The sequence below is a fragment of the Mustela erminea genome, chromosome 18, assembly GCF_009829155.1.
Source record: "Mustela erminea isolate mMusErm1 chromosome 18, mMusErm1.Pri, whole genome shotgun sequence".
Classification (NCBI taxonomy): Eukaryota; Metazoa; Chordata; class Mammalia; order Carnivora; family Mustelidae; genus Mustela; species Mustela erminea.
The window spans coordinates 2,880,679-2,899,170 of record NC_045631.1 but is presented as its reverse complement, the minus strand read 5'-3'; the positions used below and the strand labels follow the sequence as shown (position 1 = coordinate 2,899,170).

Genomic DNA, 18,492 nt, shown 5'->3' with positions numbered 1-18,492 from the left:
GGAGCCGCGCCAACCCAGCTCCCTTCCCGACCCCGTAGGGAGCGGCTGCCTCCGCGCTCGGCCTCCACGCCCGCCCTGCAGCCCCGCGCCCAAGCTCCCCTCCGGGGGCGCCGCTCCAGAGCCCCGAATCTGCGGCGCCGCGCGCGGAGGGTTAATCCCAACCGCCCCCGCCCCGCGGAGTCCGGGGGCCGGGTCGCCGAGAGCACCTCCCATTGGCCGAGGAGCCGGCTCGGCGCTGATTGGCTGGCGCTGCGGGCCCCGGCTGCCTCGGCTCCCCATTGGGCGCCGCCCTCGGGTGGCTGGAGTGTGGCGGTCCGGCCTCCGCAGGTTGCGCGGGGCCGAGCTAGCTGCTGCGGGTTCGCTGGGTAGCTGCCTGGGGACGCTGCTCCTAGGCCGGAGTTCCGACTTCCTTCCCGATACAGACGCCGCCGATCTTCTCCCGGATCGTCTTCCTCCGTAACCTGCTGCTTTCCTTTTTCCTTCCTCCCGGCTCCCACCTCCCGAATCCCCGCTGCCCTCTCCTGCTCCAGGGCCCTCCCGGAGCCGAGCATCCCCGGCATCCACCTGCCATCCTCCTGGCTACTTGCCCTTCCTTGACCTCAGATCCCGTGACCCACGGAGCCCCGTCATAACCTCACCAGACTCCTAAACTCCTTTTCCTCCTCTCTCTGCCAGCTCCCCACTCCAAATTCTAGCTACCCTTGACCTCTTGACCTCTGACCCTGACCTTCTCAATGGCTATCTCCTGCAGCGGTGAGGACTGCTGACACGGAGTCCTGCCCCTGAGTTCTGCTTACACCCCACCCTGCCACCCCACCCCCCGTTTCTGAAGCTTGTTTTTCACTTTCTTACTCCTGGGCCACTTCCTGTTACTGCTACCCCACCATGGACTTTTTGATGAGTGGCCTGGCGGCCTGCGGGGCTTGCTTGTTCACCAACCCCCTGGAAGTGGTAAAGACCAGGATGCAGTTGCAGGGGGAACTGCGGGCCCCCGGCACCTACCAGCGGCACTACCGAAACGTCTTCCATGCCTTCATCACCATCGGCAAGGTGGATGGCCCGGCTGCGCTGCAGAAGGGACTGGCCCCTGCTCTCTTATACCAGTTCCTGATGAATGGCATCCGCTTGGGCACCTACGGGCTGGCTGAGGCTGGGGGCTACCTGCACACGGCGGAAGGCGCCCTCAGCCGTCCCCGCAGCGCTGCAGCTGGGGCCCTGGCTGGGGTCATGGGAGCCTACTTGGGGAGCCCCATCTACATGGTGAGAGGAAGGGTCTTGCCTGGGGCCTTCCAACAGACCATGGTGTAGGGCGGGGCCTGGGCCTTCAAGACCCGATCCTGAGATTGGGAGCGGGTTTGTGTTGGGGTGGATGAGGAATTTGAGTCATGTACATCAGCGGTGTAGGGTTCAGGGAAAGTCTGGGCACCACAAAATTAGAATCCCACAGTCTCCTTCTTTGAGTCTTCTGGAATAGGCGAAGGGTCAATAGCCTGAGGGCCAGAGATGGGAAGTGACTAGCTTAAAGTCACACAGTTACTTGTTGCTAGGAGGAGGTCCTGTTCAGTGCTCCTCCTGGAAGAAACTGGGAGGCAGGCAGTTCTGTAAGACCTGCAGTGTGGTCTCACTCCCTGTGTGGGACATTCAGGGACAGTGACCCCCAGAGTCAGCCTCCACATGCCTCCCCGGGGTTTGGCTGACAGATACCCTTTGCAACATGCCCGAGGGGTCAGATGGCGGAGCCTGGTCCACGGGGGTGGCTGGAGATCCAGTCTGGGAATAGGAGCCGTTGTAAGAGGCCAGACACTCGAGAGTTGCCTAAACGAGAACAATCTTAGGAAATGTTGCCATTCTCTAACCTCTCCATCCCCCACCCAACCCCCAAGGGAAGGAGGATGGAGAGGGGGTGGGGGGTGTCTCGCAGTGCTAGGAGGGTGTCTCGCAGTGCTAGGAGATCCATCCCCTGGGACTGGAGCCAAGGGACACAGAGTCTCATGACCAGTGTGTTAATGGGAACAACAATAATTATCAGATTAAAAGGATATTCCATGCTGAACACCCTAGCGGAAGTATTATGGGGTCAAGCCTTTGGGTCTTTGAGGTGGGAGGCTGGCCCCTGGGCCACAGGCTGTGATATTCTTTTGTTCCCAGGTGAAGACACATCTACAGGCACAGGCGGCCTCAGAAATTGCCGTGGGTCACCAGTATAAGCATCAGGTGAGGGTTCTCCAACCCTGCTGGAGTCCCTGCCCATTCTTTCCCATCCCCCGCACTGCCTCCCCTCCCCAGCTCCCTGCCTGCCCCCTACAACTCCCAACCCAGCCCCACCATCCCCCCCCCCACACCCTGCCCCTCTTCTGGAGCAGGGAGAAAGGGAACAATGACGGGTAGTATACCCATTCCGATTCTAAGTCCACATGGAACCGGTTGTCCTGACTCCGGGTGCCTGTGGAGGACCCATCGTTGGCAGTGTGAGGTGGCGGCCCCTGATGCTGGGGGGACTGAAGCCTGCCCCCGTGGTCTTCCCCCTACCAGGGCATGTTTCAGGCGCTAAGCGAGATTGGCCAGAAACATGGGCTGGTGGGGTTGTGGCGCGGGGCCCTGGGCGGCCTGCCCCGAGTTATCATCGGTTCCTCCACCCAGCTGTGCACCTTCTCATCCACCAAGGACCTCATCACTCAGTGGGAGGTACTACCCCGGGGGGGAAGAGGGTGGGGCCTCCCTTGGACTTCGGGCAAGGGGTGGACATGCTGAAGGGGACCCCAGAGGGGACCGTGCTCATGGTCAATGTCAAGGAACGGCAGGAAGCCTTAGGGGTCACTGACTTTACACCCTCCCCACGGTCCTCTTGTCACTCCCTCCCAGATGGTGGATCTGAGTCCTCCAGCATCCTGCCCTTCCTCCTTCATGGTCTTCTAACCAGCCGCATGGAAACTCCCTGAGTTACCCGCTCTCTACTCTCCCCAGGGCAGGGCCTGTCCTTTCCAAGGGGTCCAGGGATGAGCTGACACACCTCTCCCCCTTCACCCTTAGATATTTCCGCCCCAGAGCTGGAAGGTGGCTCTGGTGGCTGCCATGGTGAGTGGCATCGCCGTGGTCCTGGCCATGACACCCTTTGATGTGGTCAGCACGAGGCTCTACAACCAGCCCACTGATGCCCAGGGCAAGGTAAGGGAATGTTCTGGAGGGCCGGCCGGCCGGTTGGGCAGGCCAGGGCAGGTGGTGGGTGAAAGCGAATGGTGGGTGCAGGAGGGGACAGCCTAGAATGCAGCCCGCTGAGAGGAGGCCCCTGGTGGGCTCTGACAAACGCCTTCCCTGTGCTCTCCCCCCCTCTCAACCTGCTCTCAGGGCCTGATGTACCGGGGGATACTGGATGCCCTTCTACAGACCGCTCGGACAGAGGGCTTCTTTGGCATGTACAAGGGTATAGGTGCCTCCTACTTCCGCCTTGGCCCCCACACTGTCCTTTCCCTCTTCTTCTGGGACCAGTTACGCACCCTCTACAACACGTACACCAAATGACACCAGGCAGTCTTGCACACACCACCAAATCAGCACTCCTTGGACACTTCTGCCTCCAGTCCTGTGTCCTGGCCAGCTTCTGACCAGGTGACCCTTCGTCCCTCCAAGGGGAACAGCCAACTCCACTCCCCATCTGATTTTCTCAGGGTTGAATCACTACAAGGGACAGTCTCCCTCCTTTCCTTCGGTGTCCCTTTAAACCTTCCCTCCCTTTCCTCCTGGACATGTCACACCCCTCCCCCCCTTCCTCAGGGCTGAACCAGTCACTCCAAAGTTTTCCCTCCTTTTGTTTGGACAGCCTTGGGTCCATTCTGATCCTATGCACAAACTTCTTTAACTCCCCACTACAAGACCAAAGGGAACTGAGGGGACCTAGGTGTCTTGTTAGATGCAAAGGCACAGAGATCTTATCTTGATTATAAAGCCAGTTTATTTCTGCAGACAGGTGTCTCATGTTTATGCACAGGGAAGGAATTAGGGGTATGTGTCCAACCCCTTGTTTCCCTTGAAGAATGAGGTCCCCGTGTACTAGAGCAACTTCACGCAGTGTTTCAGCATCTTTACTGGGGACCAAAGATGTTGGGGTCGTGAAGGGTCAGACCGGTCACCAGCTGTTCGAAGTCACCCAGGCTCCAGGGCGGAAGTGACAGATTTTCAGGACCAAGAGATAACCTATGGTCAGGGCTTGGGGGTGGGGGAACAGAGAGAGATCATCATCCAGGCCGCGGGTAGGGAAGTTCCCACTTCCTGTGCCCCGGAGGACCTGGGTATCTGTGACCCCAAACCTCTGGCCCTCTCCCTCTTACTTGGAGGACCCCACCAGCCAGTCTCCCGGCTCTGGCCCTCCCAGCATATCCTCCTGGGGACCCAGTCATGAGCCACGCATCCTTCCTGTCTTCCTTACGGGGGATCATTGAAGGTGAGCAGGAGATCAGTCTGGTACTGGGGCAGCCGCAGCAAAGCCTGGTGCACTCTCACATCCTTTGCTACCTAAAGCGATCAAAGTGGAGATGCTTACCTGACTATCCCTGCCCAGGGCCACTCCCTTCACCCGTCTGGGAATCTCACACTCCCCTGCCCTCACCTGGTGGTTTTCTTTAGCTACCTGCTGCTTGCCAGACAGGACCCAGGCTTCTTGACAGCAGCTCCTCAGAGCCAGGTTCTCCAAAAGGAGGGGCTGCACACTGTCCACCTGCACAGACCTAGCCCCCTGCACCCCGCCCACGTCCTCAAAGTGGTACCTAGAGTACGGGGATGAGAGTCAGGGAGGGCCGTCTCACACCCCCCAACTCCCCTCTCCCTCCAGCATCTTTGAGTCCCTTGAGCTCCGCTCACTTCCGGTGATAAGGTGATGCCCTTGGAGTTCTCATTGCCCTGATTAACCGTGCAGTCGCAGGCCCCGCCCACCTCCTCGGCTCCGGCCCTCCCATTGGCCCGCCGCCTCCCTCACCGCGCAGCCTCCTCTCCCTGCACGTGGGCCTGGAGCTCCAGAAGTTCCACGATCAGGCTCTGGTCCGTCACGCGGTGGCAGAAAACTTCCTGGTTGTCCGGGACCGGTCGGAGGTCGCTGGAGGGAGGCGAGGCGTACCCCGGCTGAGCCCCGCCCGCCTCTGCCCGCATCCCACCCGGCAGTCCAGAGGCGCCCACGCCTTCTCACCTTACGTCAAGGGCCCCGGGAGGGAGCGCGGCGGAGAAGGCGCCCCCGAACAGCGGGTAGTCTCGCGCGGGCTCCATGGGTTTGGGACCAGGGGCGGGCATTAGAGAGATGTAGAAGCAACCCACGCGCGGCCACGCGGCATCACCGCCGCCGCCTCGGGTCCCCCTTAGCTCCCGCCCCTTTAAGGATGGGCCCCGCCCTGCAGCCGCGCTGGCCAATCGGCGCCTGCGCCGTGGGGGCGGGGCACAGCGGGGCGGGGCCCGGAAGCCTGGCTCTCCCGGGGGCGCGGGGTGGGACTTGCGGGTCGGCTGGGAGCTCAGAGCTCACGCGTGGGGTTTGTGACGCCGTTGTGCTCGCTGGGTCGCGCCCCCCAGTCTTTTCTCTTTAAAGGGGTCGTATCTTCTCAGACTCTCGCCTGAGACCCTCCTTGGGGGCCCTTGCTCGCGCGAGGTGGGGTCCAGGTGGGCTCTCCCGAGTCCGGGGAGAATCCTTTGAGGGTCTCGCAGCTCCCCCTTGGGGCGTCTTGATGGCAGCCAGCTGCAAACCAGACCGCTAATTCCCGGATGCAGGGAGTTCGGGGAACACTGGGGCCGGGTGTGGGGCCGGGTTAGGATTCAGGCCTCTCGCCTTACTTCAGGCCAGACCCAACCCGGGGATTAGGTTTTTAATCCTCCTCAAATCTTGCCTCGAGAACGCAGCGGGGGCTGGTGGTGGCGAGGGGGGCTGCCCCCACACGCACCTGGAGGAAAACACGGATTAAACCCTCTGTTGTTGCTCTTTCATAGAATTTTAGAATTTCTTCAAGTTTCAGCTCGGTTACATCCTCCCCACTCATATTTCCATTCATGTTTGATCCCTGGCACCTGGCCGTGTTCGGGACATAACAGACCCTTTATGTATTGTTGAACGGTTGAATAAACCCCACCCACGGGGTTCCAAGTGCTGACTCTACTTACGGACCCTAGTAATTTCAGGACACTGGGGCCAGGGGACACCTAATTTTCGGCCCCATACCAAAGCCGGGTGGTACAAGGGCGATTAGGGCAGGATCCCTGCCTCACCGGGAACCAATGAGTACACTGAGTTGTAAAGTTTGGCCCAAAACTTACCAGGGCATCCTAGGAGTGTACTAGGCAGGAGAACATCCGGAAAGGTGGTGTTTGGGGAAATGCAAGTGTATCGGCTGGGCAAGGACGCAGTTGGGGTCCAGTGGGACCCGTGAGCGGTGCTGCTCGAGAGATTTTGTGCAGGGTTTTTACAAAGCATCCTAAAGAGCTTGGGCCGTTCCCTTCTTACTGCCAGCCTCAGACTTCTCTGGTCCTTATGTACTCATCTCTAAAACGTTGTTGGGATGTAGCTGTGTGTGTTTCTGGGCAAGGAGAGCGGACTAGGTTTGATCCTCGAGGAATTCTAGACCGGGAGTGTTGCAGGTACTAGAGGGAGAGAAGGAGTCCAGACAATGGAAACCAAGGGAGCTAGAATAGAGAAGTCGGCTATACACTGCCTCTCTGGGATCTGGGATGAGATGTGGAGTGGCACACCTCTGCCCCTCCTTCCCCATTCCTGCCTGCTGAGCACTCCCACCCCCACCCCAGTCCCCCAGGCCAGTACCGGCTCTAGCTGCCTTGTGAGCAGTCAAGCAGATAGGGAACTCTTGGAAAGGGACCTTCAAGGACGAAGACGTTAACATGGCCCTGGCACTGGGCACGAGGGATGGGAGCCTCCTGAGCCAGGAGCAGGTCGCACAGGATTAGGGGGCACTTCCTGATTTGGGGTCTCTGGCATGCCAGGAGCCATGCTCTTGGATGAGCCTTGTGCAGCCTGGGACTCCTGGCGCACCATAGTCCTTGAGCTCTTCCAAGTGTTAAGAAGCTGATCTCCACGAAGTGATTCAGGCACAGGGCCAGACCTCCTCTGGGAGAGTGGGGAAGGCAGCTGCCCTAACCTGGCAAATTCCCACTTGGACTTCACTTCTCTCCCTCTCATCCTCACTTCTGTCTTGGTGTCTGTCACTTCTCTGGTTCCTCCGAACTGCTGACTCTCTTGTATCTTCAAATTCCAACTCCCAAGAGACAGAATCCAAGGACCTGTTTGGACAGCTGTCCTGCCTGGCATCTTGCCAGGCCTCCCCCACTCCCGCTGGCTGTGGCTAGGATGATGAGACAAATCTCAATAAACTGAGGTGGCCCAAGCCATTTTTCTCGGGGGGGGGGGTTGGGGGGGGAGGATTTGTCCCTGTCTTAGCTCACTGGTTGAACTAGACCTACAACTGATGGGATTCTGTCCCCTTATCTGAAGGACACTCCCTTATCTGATGCCCTGCCTGCAATTGACATTGCTGGTTTCTCTGGGGACAAGTGTCCCAGAGCACCCTGAGGGCACCAGGGTGTCACACAGCTCCGTACACCCGAACTCAAGCATCAATTTGGGGCAACACATGTTTCTATTAAGCAGAGGTTCTGAACCTTTTTTTCTCCCAAGCATCCACTTGGCAGCTTGGGGAGACCCACAAAAACAAGTTTTTATTTGAGAGTGAGTGAGAGCGCACAAGCAGGGGGAGCAGCAGAGGGAGGGAGGAAAGCGGGCTTCCCACTGAGCAGGGAGCCCAATACAGGACTCGATCCCAGGACCCCAGGATCATGACTGGAGCCGGAGCCAGAGACTTAATCAACTGAGCCCCACCAGGCGCCCCAGGAAATGAATATATTTAAATAATCAAAATTAAAATTCCAGATTTTTGTTTGAATAAAAATGTGCTTCTTTGTTATTCTGTTGGCAAGGTCTAGCAGCAGGTATGGTGGGTATAACGCATAACACAGACGCTCTGTTACTCCTCATTCTGCTGGGCTCTCGGATCTACAATCACACTTACAGGAGACCCAAAATTTCAAAGAAGAGCTCACTGGAAAAAAAGTGCAACCATTTCCCATCCAAACTGATTGATTGGAGCTTAAGAAACCCAGCTATGAATTATGAGCCCTGGCCCAGCACCAAGCCACAGGAGCAGCTCAGGGGTAACCACAGTAGGTTTCTAAACAAAGGCCTGACATCATGAATACGGTGTTTGAGGAAAACACACAGCATGTCCTTGTACTGGGGTTGAGCCTGTAGCCGTCACCCAGCACCCCCCACAGAACTTTCCAGCCCTGTATCTCCCCATTCTCCCCTCGTGCTCTAGATGCCAAGTACTCTGAACTTCCTTCAGCCCCTTGACCGGGTCCACTTCCTTTGTGCCTCTCAGCTTTGACACCTATGCCACCCACCTAGAACTTTCTCCCCCTCTTCCCTGGCTAACTCACTGCCACGGTCGACTGCTCCTTCTGAGGGTGCCCGTGGCTCAGCCTTCCTGTCCCCACCGCAGGCTCCCCACTGTGTTGTAATGCTCTAATCTCCAATGGATTCTGAGCACCAAGTGGTCAGGGACTGTACCCATCATTCACGTTTAGCTTCTCCCTCAGTTGTGCAGGAGGGAAGCGGGGGGCTACCTCTAAATATTTCTTGAGTGGGTATTCCTTTAAAGACAAGAGTTTACTTACCCGTCAAGACCAGTCAAGAGATGTTGCACCAGGAAGAATTTGACTGGCCCTCCTTCCTGGTTCTTAGGAGGAAAACTGAATCCTTGGGATTTTCCAAGTGACAGGAGTTCTTTGTTATTCTTGGTGGGTCCCGATAGTTTACAGTAATGAGATGACTGTTGATGCAAAGGGAGGAATCCGGATGGGGGTCAGCCACACCGTAGGGACCAACTGTGTGACTGAGAGCGTTGGTGCTTCGAGCCACTAGGTATCAATTCAATAAAACCCCAAGCCCCAATAAAAATGCTGAGCATTGAGGCTTAGGGGAGCTTCTTGGATTGTAAACACACCCATGTGCCCGGAGGTGACACACCCTGTCTCCTGGGGGACGGGGCTTGGAAGTTCTGCTTCTAGGACCTTCCAGAACTTACCTTTGCCTGTCCTTACAGTGAAACAGCAATGCCAAGTCCGGCACTTTCCTGAGTTCTGCGAGTTGTCCCGGTGACTTGCTGAATGTCTGGGCATGACAGGGACCCTAGAATTTAGAGCCACTTGGCCAGAAACGTGGGTGACTTGTGGACCCGTGAGATTGACGCCTGGCATCTGCAGTGCGGGTGGTCTTGTGGAAAACATCCAGTAATTCATGGTGTCCAATGTTCCTCCAGTCACATGTTAGAGCAGTTAGGGGGCAACAGAAGTAGTCATCTGTGATATCCCATGTTCAAGGGGACGAGGGTCTGGGCAAACCTGAACGAGACAGCAGCAGAAGAGATGGAGCCAGAAAATCAATGAAGAAGCCATAATCTGGGTGATCCGGAAAGCGTTAAGCGTGGTGTCCCCGATGGAAGCCGGGTCAAGAACAATGGCAACGAGGATGACCACCTGGGGGGGGTGGGGCAGAGAGGAGAGCGAGCCTCTGTCCTCGACCCTAAGTCACCAGATGGGGTTCTTCCCTCCTGCCACCTCCCAGTGGTGGGAGTCCAGTGTCCCTGTTCCTGCCCTCCCTCCTCCTGGGCCTAGGATTGCCCAAGTCAGTGACCCAGAGATAATCGCGCTCTGTGACCATGCTCGGTGTCGTTCCTTCCCGAGGACCTTCTCTTTGCCTAGAGTTGGCAAAGAGCTCACAGCCTCAGAATGAGTTCCGTGTTCTCCCAGCTCGGTCCTGGAGAAACCCTCACTTTTGACCTCTCCACGGATCTTGACCCCCTATCATGTATTCCAGAAACGGGAGGACGACGACGACGACGACTGGACGCGGGGAACTGGGAGAGGGGGTGCACCGTGGCAGACACCCCCCCCCCCGGTGTCCTGGCCTGGATCTGAGGGAACTGGGAGTGGGGAGGGGTCCCCTAGTCACAGCTCTTCAGAATCTGGGGGACCCTCACAGTGAGGGAGGTACGCTACATTCTCATAGAAGGTGCCCTTGGGAGTCCATGGGGTCCCAGCCCCCAAAGTGCCACATAAACCTTTGTTCTTTTTATCTGTTTATTTGGCTAAGGTCATTTCCTTGTAACCAGCCACAGGGGAAGTTTTGGGAGTGGGGAGGGCTGCATGCACTCTGTGGGAAAAGGATCTGGGGGCCAGAAGAGTTTGCCTCTGGGTGAAAAGGAGGTCAGCTAAGCCGGGACTCAGCGGTGAAGGACTTGGGCTGGCTCCCTAGCTCCTTCTGTTGCCCTGGATTCCTTCCCATGGGTGACCCAGGATACTCCAGTGACTCGGGCCATGGGAAACCAGCCCCTCAGCCTCCTGTTTTTTCTGCCAGTCCCTTAAACACGGATTAGCAGAACCTTCCTAGATGACCTTTTCAGTATACACACCCGGGACTCCCCAGTCATCTCCATCCCAGATCTCTCCTGTCTGCCTGCTGGATACCTCCATTCCGGCATCCCACTAACCCCTCAGACTAGACTCGATGTGTCTGAAACTGACATGTCACCTCCCAAATGTGTGCCATCCCCTGTGTTCCAATCACAGCTGGTAAGATCATCCCTCCCCAGTGATCCAAACTTCACCACTGGCTCTGCTCTCTTCTCCTCCCGCCACATCCCATTCTTGGCAACTCTGCTAGCATCTCTGGAATCCTTCCATTCCTCCCCATGGACGTTTCCACCGCCCCAGTCCGGCCAGGATTTCCTGCCTGGAGAGGGCTGTGCTTTCTTACCAGACTCCCCACATCCTCCTCTGCCGCTTGAGTGGTCGTGTGCTGCTTCCAGTCTGCGACGAGAGAAGAATTAGGCACAAACAAGTCAGCTGCTCAAGAGATTGGGAGCACGGGACAAGAGTCGAAAAGGACTGCTGCCGCGAGCAACTCCACAGTCTCACTTTTATTGGATAGAAAATAGGCAACAGAAGGATTGATAAAAGTCAAACGTTAGTCCCGTCTTGCAGGCAAGCAAGGAGGAGGGTAAGGTTTATAGTTAACCAAGCAAGGTTTATAGTTAACCAAGCACATTCAAAGGACTCATCTAACTAACAACGGGCACTTCTGGGAAGAGAAAGGAGTGATAACGGAAAAGGGAAGCAGGCGGTTTTCGTTCCGCCCTGAGCTGACCGGGCGTTCCCGGGTGCTCGGCTTCCCTGAAGCAGGCAGCGTTCCGCCCTGGGCGGGCCGGGCGTTCCTGGCTGCCCAGCTTCACGGTCGTACTTCGTCCTTCTCCCCAAAGACCTGTTGCCAGTATATGTATTTCTTAAGGCCATATCTAAATGTGCTTGGTAACTAATAAAATCTTCCAAGGGTTACAGTTTAAGTAACAAATTGTTCCGAGGGGCAAGTGGCACCCGAACAGGGTTGGGGCCAGACCAGACCTGATCTGATCAGAAATAAAACAGGAGAAGAAGCCCCAACGTGAGTTTTGCACAGCCGTGCATTTTTCCTGCTGGTAAGTTGTGGGCCATTATCACAGGGTATGGGTAATCTAGAGAGCACAAACGATTACCGCCCTTACGTTTATTTATTGAGAAGGCTCCTGAAGGCCAGAGGAGGAAAAGTCCACGAGGGCCAACTTATGGAGCTTTTAAAGGTAATTGAAGAACATTGCTCCTGGTTTCCTATATTAGGGACTTTAGATTTACAAACATGGGAAAAAGTAGGTCACAAATTAAAACTTTCGTATCTGAAAGGAAAGCAAATTCCAGTCATTATATTGCCTACTTGGACCCTCATTCGCTCCGTTTTGGAGACTTTACAAACCCTTGATTCAAAAAGCGATAATGAATGTTCAGGAGAAACTAAAAAAGAGGAACCTGAACATGCCATCCAGGAGAAGGAAGAAACTATTAAGGCCACCAGAAAGGAATATAGAAAGGAGGAGTGCCCGTGCCACTGTCGCCATTGGCTCCGCCGTTCTATAAGAAGGCACCATTTAATAAAAAAGATAAAAAGTACATGCTATCGGCTGTTCAGAAAGGCCTCCTTGAAGCACAGCGAGCAGGAAACCTAGATGCCTTGCATTTTAATTTCCCGGTTATTATTACAGAACATGTCGCTCCAGGACATGATCCTAACAATCCTAATGGTGTCTATGAGGCCAAGCATGAGCAATATCCCTTCAAATTGTTGAAGGAACTAAAACAGGCAGTACAAAACTATGCAGCTAATTCGCCATTTACAACAGGAATTATTCAAGGCATCACAGAAGGCAATCGACTTACTCCGACGGATTGGTCATTGCTAGCAAGAACAGTTCTATCTCCAAGTGAGTTCTTGCAATTCAAAACATGGTGGCAAGATCAAGCAGAAATAGCAGCTGCCTATAATAGAGCTCATTACATTCCTATTTCCATGGAACAGCTCATGGGTCTCGGACCATGGGTCCAGGTTCGAGACCAGGTATTGATGAGTGATCAAGCTGTTGAGCAGCTCCGGCGTTGCTGTTTGAGAGCATGGGAGAGAATAGAATCTCAGGGAGATAAGTGCTCTTCTTTTCAAAAAGTGGTACAGGGTCCAAGAGAGCCCTATACTGATTTTATTGCAAGATTGCAAGAGGCTGTCAGAAGACAGATAAATAATCGTGAGGCTGTGGATACCATTATGCAACTGTTGGCTTATGAGAATGCTAATTCTGGTTGTAAGAAGTTGCTAGCACCCTTTAAAGGCAAGGGAACATTGACAGATTATATTAAGCTATGTCAAGAAGTAGGAACAGAGACCTATAAAGCTGATTTGCTAGCTCAAGCAATGGCTGCTCTGACCACAGGAAAAAATTTTTTTTAAAGATTTTATTTATTTATTTGACAGAGAGAGATCACAAGTAGGCAGAGAGGCAGGCAGAGAGAGAGAGAGAGGAGGAAGCAGGCTCCCTGCTGAGCAGAGAGCCCCATGCGGGACTAGATGCCAGGACCCTCAGATCATGACATAAGCCGAAGGCAGCGGCCCAACCCACTGAGCCACCCAGGCGCCCCTAGTCACAGGAAAATTTAAAGGACAATGTTTCAACTGTGGGCAAGCAGGGCACAAATATTAATCTTACTTTTGGATATCAAAATAGGCCAATATGTATCGTCAATCATTCCAGTTGCCTTGTCCCTGGTATTCAGAGATGGTTGGTGGACCTTCCTACTAACAATTATTTGGCTAAAGCTCAGTTACATTTACTCTCCATTAAAGGATTCCAAGCCTACAAATATTGGGGTCCTAGCTATAATGCAGCACCCCCTATTCCCAAATGCAAACCTACACAAATGTGGTCAGATGAGGGAATTCGCCCTTTATGGAAGGATTGTAGAGCTTCTCACCCCAGTATTATTATTAATGATTCCTATGGAATTGTATGGGACTGGTCCCCTAAGGGGATGGCAGTCACAAATTGCACTGGGGAACCCTGCTCCCCTCATCGAAAGTTAAAATGGCAAGTTTTTGATGATCCCATTTTACCGCAAACCTTAGCTTCAGGAGATGCACCTCTGGTGTGGCTTGGGCAAGGACTTTCTATGCCATTTCCTTTTGTTGATTATCATAAAAGACAAAAGAATTTATGGAAGGTCACTACTGCTTTAAGTCACGTAAGAGTTTGGAATGGCTCTTACATTCATCAGTCTAATAATTATGCATTTTCTTTTTTCCTCATGGGTGAAGAATGGGTAAGAGCTTGTGTTAGAGATCCCTATGTTTTTGTTATTGGAAAAATGACTTTTATTCATAGTAATAGAGAAATAGACTGTCTAAACTGTAAGATGTTCACCTGGGTAGATAAGAATGTTTATAAAGATAATTCTGTCATTCTCATAGCTAGAAGAAGAATAGGCATTTGGCTACCGGTGAAACCCCACCGTGTTTGGGAAAGCGCTCCAGACGTACATATACTTTTAACGGTATTGAAGAACTGGGTCCATAGAACAAAAAGATTTGTTGGGTTACTTACAACAGCTATTCTAGGAATTATAGCCATTACTGCTACAGCGACCACTGCAGATATAGCCTTGCATCAAACTGTACAAATTACACAATTTGTACAGAAGTGGCACGAGAATGCTAGCAAGGCCTGGAATCAACAAACGTTCATAGATCAAAAATTAGATGAATGTGTCTCTGATTTAGAAACAGCCATGATATATATAGGAGATGATCTTCAGAATATAAAACTTAGACTTCATACTTTATGTGATTGGAATGTTTCTTCTTTCTGTGTTACTCCCCATGTCAATAATGAATCAGAAGTATCTTGGAGCAAAATTCGGTGACGTATTACTAACCATTATGGTGATTATCTGACCTTAGATACTAAACAACTTCAAGATATGATTCTAAGTATTACTCACTCATCATTACAATCTGTTCCAGGAGTGAGTTTTACTCAAAGAATTAATGATACTGTCTGATTTAAACCCTTCTACTTGGATCACACAAACTGGTCTTGGTGTTACAGGTGGATTGATTATTCTTATTGCTGTAATCTTTTTATGCTTAGTCCTCAGAAGCACGCGAAAATCCCTCCAACGACTGAAAAATCAAGAAGCTGCAAAATCAACTTTTCTACTTCTTCACAAACAAAAGGGGGGAGATGCTGCTGCCCCTCGGAACAACTTGTTACTTAAACTGTAACCCTTGGAAGATTTTACTAGTTACCAAGCACATTTAGATATGGCCTTAAGAAATACATACACTGGCAACAGGTCTTTGGGGAGAAGGACGAAGTACGACCGTGAAGCTGGGCAGCTGGGGATGCCCAGCTTGCTCAGGGCGGAACGCTGTTTCTTCACAGAAGCTGGGCAGCTGGGGATACCTCGCTCACTCAGGGTGGAAGGCCGCCCCTTCACAGAAGCCAGGCAGCCGGGAACACCCGGCCCGCCCAGGGCGGAACCCACCCTGCTTCAGGGAAGCCGAGCACCCGGGAACGCCCGGTCAGCTCAGGATGGAACGAAACCGCCTGCTTCCCTTTTCCGTTATCACTCCTTTCTCTTCCCAGAAGTGCCTGTTGTTAGTTAGACGTGTCCTTTGAATACGCTTGGTTAACTATAAAATCTTCCAAGGGTTACAGTTTAAGTAACAAATTGTTCGGAGGGGCAGCCGCAGTCGTGTCTCTGTCCCTCTGTAAACCCCTCCCAGAGAGATTCCCCATTGCTCTCGGGATGGAGTCCAGGTTCCCTAACATGCTTTGCTGGGTCTTTCACTGTGCCTGTCCTCTCTCCCCCCATTCAGGGAACGTTCCAGACTCTCACCTGCGTTCAGGTCCTTAAGTCACCATGTTGCTGGCCCGGGAGGCTTTGCCAGGACCATTCTGCTTTCCTCAGCTGTCCTTCCCTCTTCCCTGTAACAAGCTGCGACTCCTCCTTCAGTCCTCAGTCCCAGGATCCCTCCCCGAGCCTGAAAGCTGGGTCCCCAGTCCCTGCAGGGAGCTCCCACGGCAGCCTAGCCTCCCCTGAATGACCCTCCATGGAGATGGCTTGATAGGACAGTCTCCCTCCCTCCTAGCAGGAGGCCCTTGAGCTTTTTCTTACCTGAATGAGAGATCCAGTAGGCCTGTTTCACATCCTTTATCCCATTCTGTCGCACCCAAAGCTGCACCAACCCACCCCTTCCCTGGAGGAAACGACTTACGGTCGCAGGCACTCCTAGTGCGCTGCTCACACAGGAAGGTCTTCCTTGAAGCCCAAGACAGTACTCCAACCCAGCACGGGGCGGCCGGGGGTGGGGGCTAAGGGAGTGGAGTGGAGGTGGGGGGCTTCCACCATCTGGTTGGGTGCTGCCCTCAGGTGTCCAAGGACAGGCTGAAATTTCTTTGATTTTCACCCAGGGTTTTGTTTGTTTGTTTGTTTTTAAAGATTTTATTTATTTATTTGACACACAGAGAGATCACAAGTAGGCAGAGCAGCAGGCAGAGAGAGAGGGGGAAGCAGGCTCCCCGCTGAGCAGAGAGCCCGATGCGGGAGCTCGATCCCAGGACACTGGGATCATGACCTGAGCCAAAGGCAGAGAGGCTTAACCCACTGAGCCACCTAGGCACCCCTCTCTCTACCCAGGGTCTTGACTAGAGCAGGAGGTAGGGAAATAGGCTTGCCCGCCCCCCAGGGGGGCCTGCTGGCTGCCAGGCAGGTGCTAAATTAAGAAAAATGTAAGACTTAGTGGCCTGGCATCCCTCCACCCCAACCTGAGTGTACACACACACACACACACACACACACACTGTCCCTCATTTGATGTGATGACAAGAGCTTGTAACTTTGAACCCCTAGAGAAAGGAAGTAAAAGGAAAAAATGCTTGAGAGGAGCTGCCAAGCCGAGCCACCGGAAACCAGACTGAGTTCACTCTTCTATTAAAGAATAAAAACAAAAAATCCCCGAGTGTATCGGTCCTTACTAATGTTAACATTCGGATTTATTCCTGTGTTCCTAGAGGGTGACAGGTGCCACACTAGGTGGGAGGAGATAGGGGAAGGTGGAGATGCGGTTCCTGCTCTCATGGACTGAAGAGACCGTCGCTGGAGGGACACGTAGCTCAGTGTATGGCTGCGATGTGGGGAACTCTCGCAGCAGTGACTGGGGTGGAAAAGGGTGTGCGGAGTTCCCAGTATTGAGCTGTTGACTGATGAAACCCCAAAAAAGGACAGGACTCGATGGTTAGCTTTAGATGTTGCCATGGAAGTTTTGTTTTGTCTTTTGAGAAAGCAAGTGTGAACGAGGTCTGGGGTCGGGGGGCCAGGGGTAGGGCAGAGGGAGAAGGAGAAAGAATCCCAAGCAGGTTCCACGCATGCTCAGCGTGAGCCCGACACAAGGCTCCCATCCCACAGCCCTGAAATCAGGACCTGAGCAGAAATCAAGATTCGGATGCTCAACTGACTGAACCACCCAGATACTCCTAAAAGAGGCTTGTTTTTTGTTTTCTTTTTGTTTTTAACATTTTAAAAGTAATCCTGGGACACCTGGGTGGCTCAGTCAGTTGAGCATCTGCCTTTGGCTCGAGTCATGATCCCAGGGTTCTGGGATCGAGACCTGCATCAGGCTCCCAGCTCAGCGGGGACTCTGCTCCTCCTTTTGTCTGCAGCTCCCCCTGCTTTCTACTCTCTCTTCTCTATCTGACAAATAAATAAAATCTTAAAACAATTTTTTTAAAGTAATCCCTGCACCCAATGTGGGGTTCAAACACACATCCCCAAGATCAAGGATTGCATGCTCCACTGACTGAGCCAGCCAGGTGCCTCTAGGTGGCTTTTTAAAATTCTATTTTTTTTTCAAAGATTTTATTGAATTATTTGACAGAGAGACATACAGCAAGAGAGGGAACACGAATGGGGGAGGTGGGAGAGGGAGAAGAAGGCTTCCCACTGAGTAGGGAGCCCGATTTGGGGCTCGATCCCAGGACCCTGGGATTATGACCCAAGCTGAAGGCAGAGGCTTAACAACTGAGCCACCCAGGCACCCTTAAGTGACTTTTTTAGAGCTCAAATGGAGAGCTGTTGCTATCCGTCCATGGCAAATTATTACTGTTGCTCAACTAGAGTGTCCGCTTACTGCCTCTCATTTCTAATTCCCATTCTGTTTCCCCCATGGGTGGGTCAGGATGAATTTAGGAGACAGTCGGCCCTGTTGTCTGGCTTTCTCAGAGAAAGCTGATGGGTTGGATTTTGTCACATGGGAATGTGGAAAGATACTTGGTCAACTTAAAGGGCATCAGATAAGTTATGCCTCGAAGTCAGACGAATGGGGAAGAAAGAAGTGGATTGGTGGGATGGTGTTACTGAGCGGGAGGTCCTGATGACTTTGAGATCTTGGAGTACTGAAGATGAAGAAAGAAGCTAAAAGAAGGGAAGTTATGGTCACAGGTAGGGTGCTGGGTCAGTGAGCTTGGAGGTACAGAAGATGTGGGAGATGGTGAAACCCAAGGGAAGTGGTTGGCCAAGGCGGAATAGAGAAAGTCATTGGAGAATGATCTAGAGTGTTCAGTGGTCATTGATGTGCATCTAGGACAATGGAAGGGACTGAGGTGGACAGCAGGACTCGACCAGGAACCAATGCCCGTGAAGAATGAGAGGGAGTTAGGATGGGTGCAATAGGATAAGGTTTGGCTCCAAGTGATAGAAAACACCGAAGCCAGGCTAAACACGATGGAAGTTTGTCTCCCCCGCCCTCTTCTATGTCAGGACACCCAGTCTCCTCCTATCTTGTTACTCTGCACCACGTGATGTCAATTCCAAAATCTATCTCCTGGTCCAATATGGGTGCTGGAGTTCCAGCAATCACGTCTTCAGTCCAGAGGGCAGGAAGCAGAAAGAGCTGAAGGGAAGCATCCACCCTTCCTTTAAGAACACTTGGAAGTTGTAAACATTTTCTCTCCTGTTGGTCAGAATATAGCCCCACCTGTTAAA

General features: G+C 53.2%; 2 protein-coding genes across 6 annotated transcripts; one reads left to right on the top strand and one right to left on the bottom strand.

Annotated features, from left to right (window-relative positions):
• Positions 1–103: 103 nt before the first annotated feature.
• SLC25A35 (solute carrier family 25 member 35) lies at positions 104–3,959 on the top strand. Of its 2 annotated transcripts, XM_032320517.1 has the most exons (5): positions 105–1,260; positions 2,149–2,214; positions 2,533–2,685; positions 3,031–3,165; positions 3,346–3,959. In XM_032320517.1, the coding sequence occupies exons 1-5, from the start codon at positions 886–888 to the stop codon at positions 3,517–3,519; spliced, it is 903 nt and encodes a 300-aa protein (XP_032176408.1). In that variant the 5' UTR covers positions 105–885; the 3' UTR covers positions 3,520–3,959. The 2 variants fall into 2 exon arrangements, with proteins under 2 accessions (XP_032176409.1, XP_032176408.1); XM_032320518.1 differs by lacking the exon at positions 2,533–2,685 and having other exon boundaries at positions 104–1,260.
• Positions 3,932–5,452, bottom strand: RANGRF (RAN guanine nucleotide release factor). 4 transcript variants are annotated; one of them, XM_032320520.1, is made up of 5 exons: positions 5,177–5,452; positions 4,970–5,086; positions 4,604–4,760; positions 4,424–4,509; positions 3,932–4,191 (listed from the first exon to the last, which is right to left on the bottom strand). In XM_032320520.1, the coding sequence occupies exons 1-5, from the start codon at positions 5,275–5,277 to the stop codon at positions 4,080–4,082; spliced, it is 573 nt and encodes a 190-aa protein (XP_032176411.1). In that variant the 5' UTR covers positions 5,278–5,452; the 3' UTR covers positions 3,932–4,079. The 4 variants fall into 4 exon arrangements, with proteins under 4 accessions (XP_032176411.1, XP_032176412.1, XP_032176410.1 ...); XM_032320521.1 differs by having other exon boundaries at positions 3,932–4,203; positions 4,625–4,760; XM_032320519.1 differs by having other exon boundaries at positions 3,932–4,203; positions 5,177–5,439.
• Between the last annotated feature and the right edge of the window lie 13,040 nt (positions 5,453–18,492).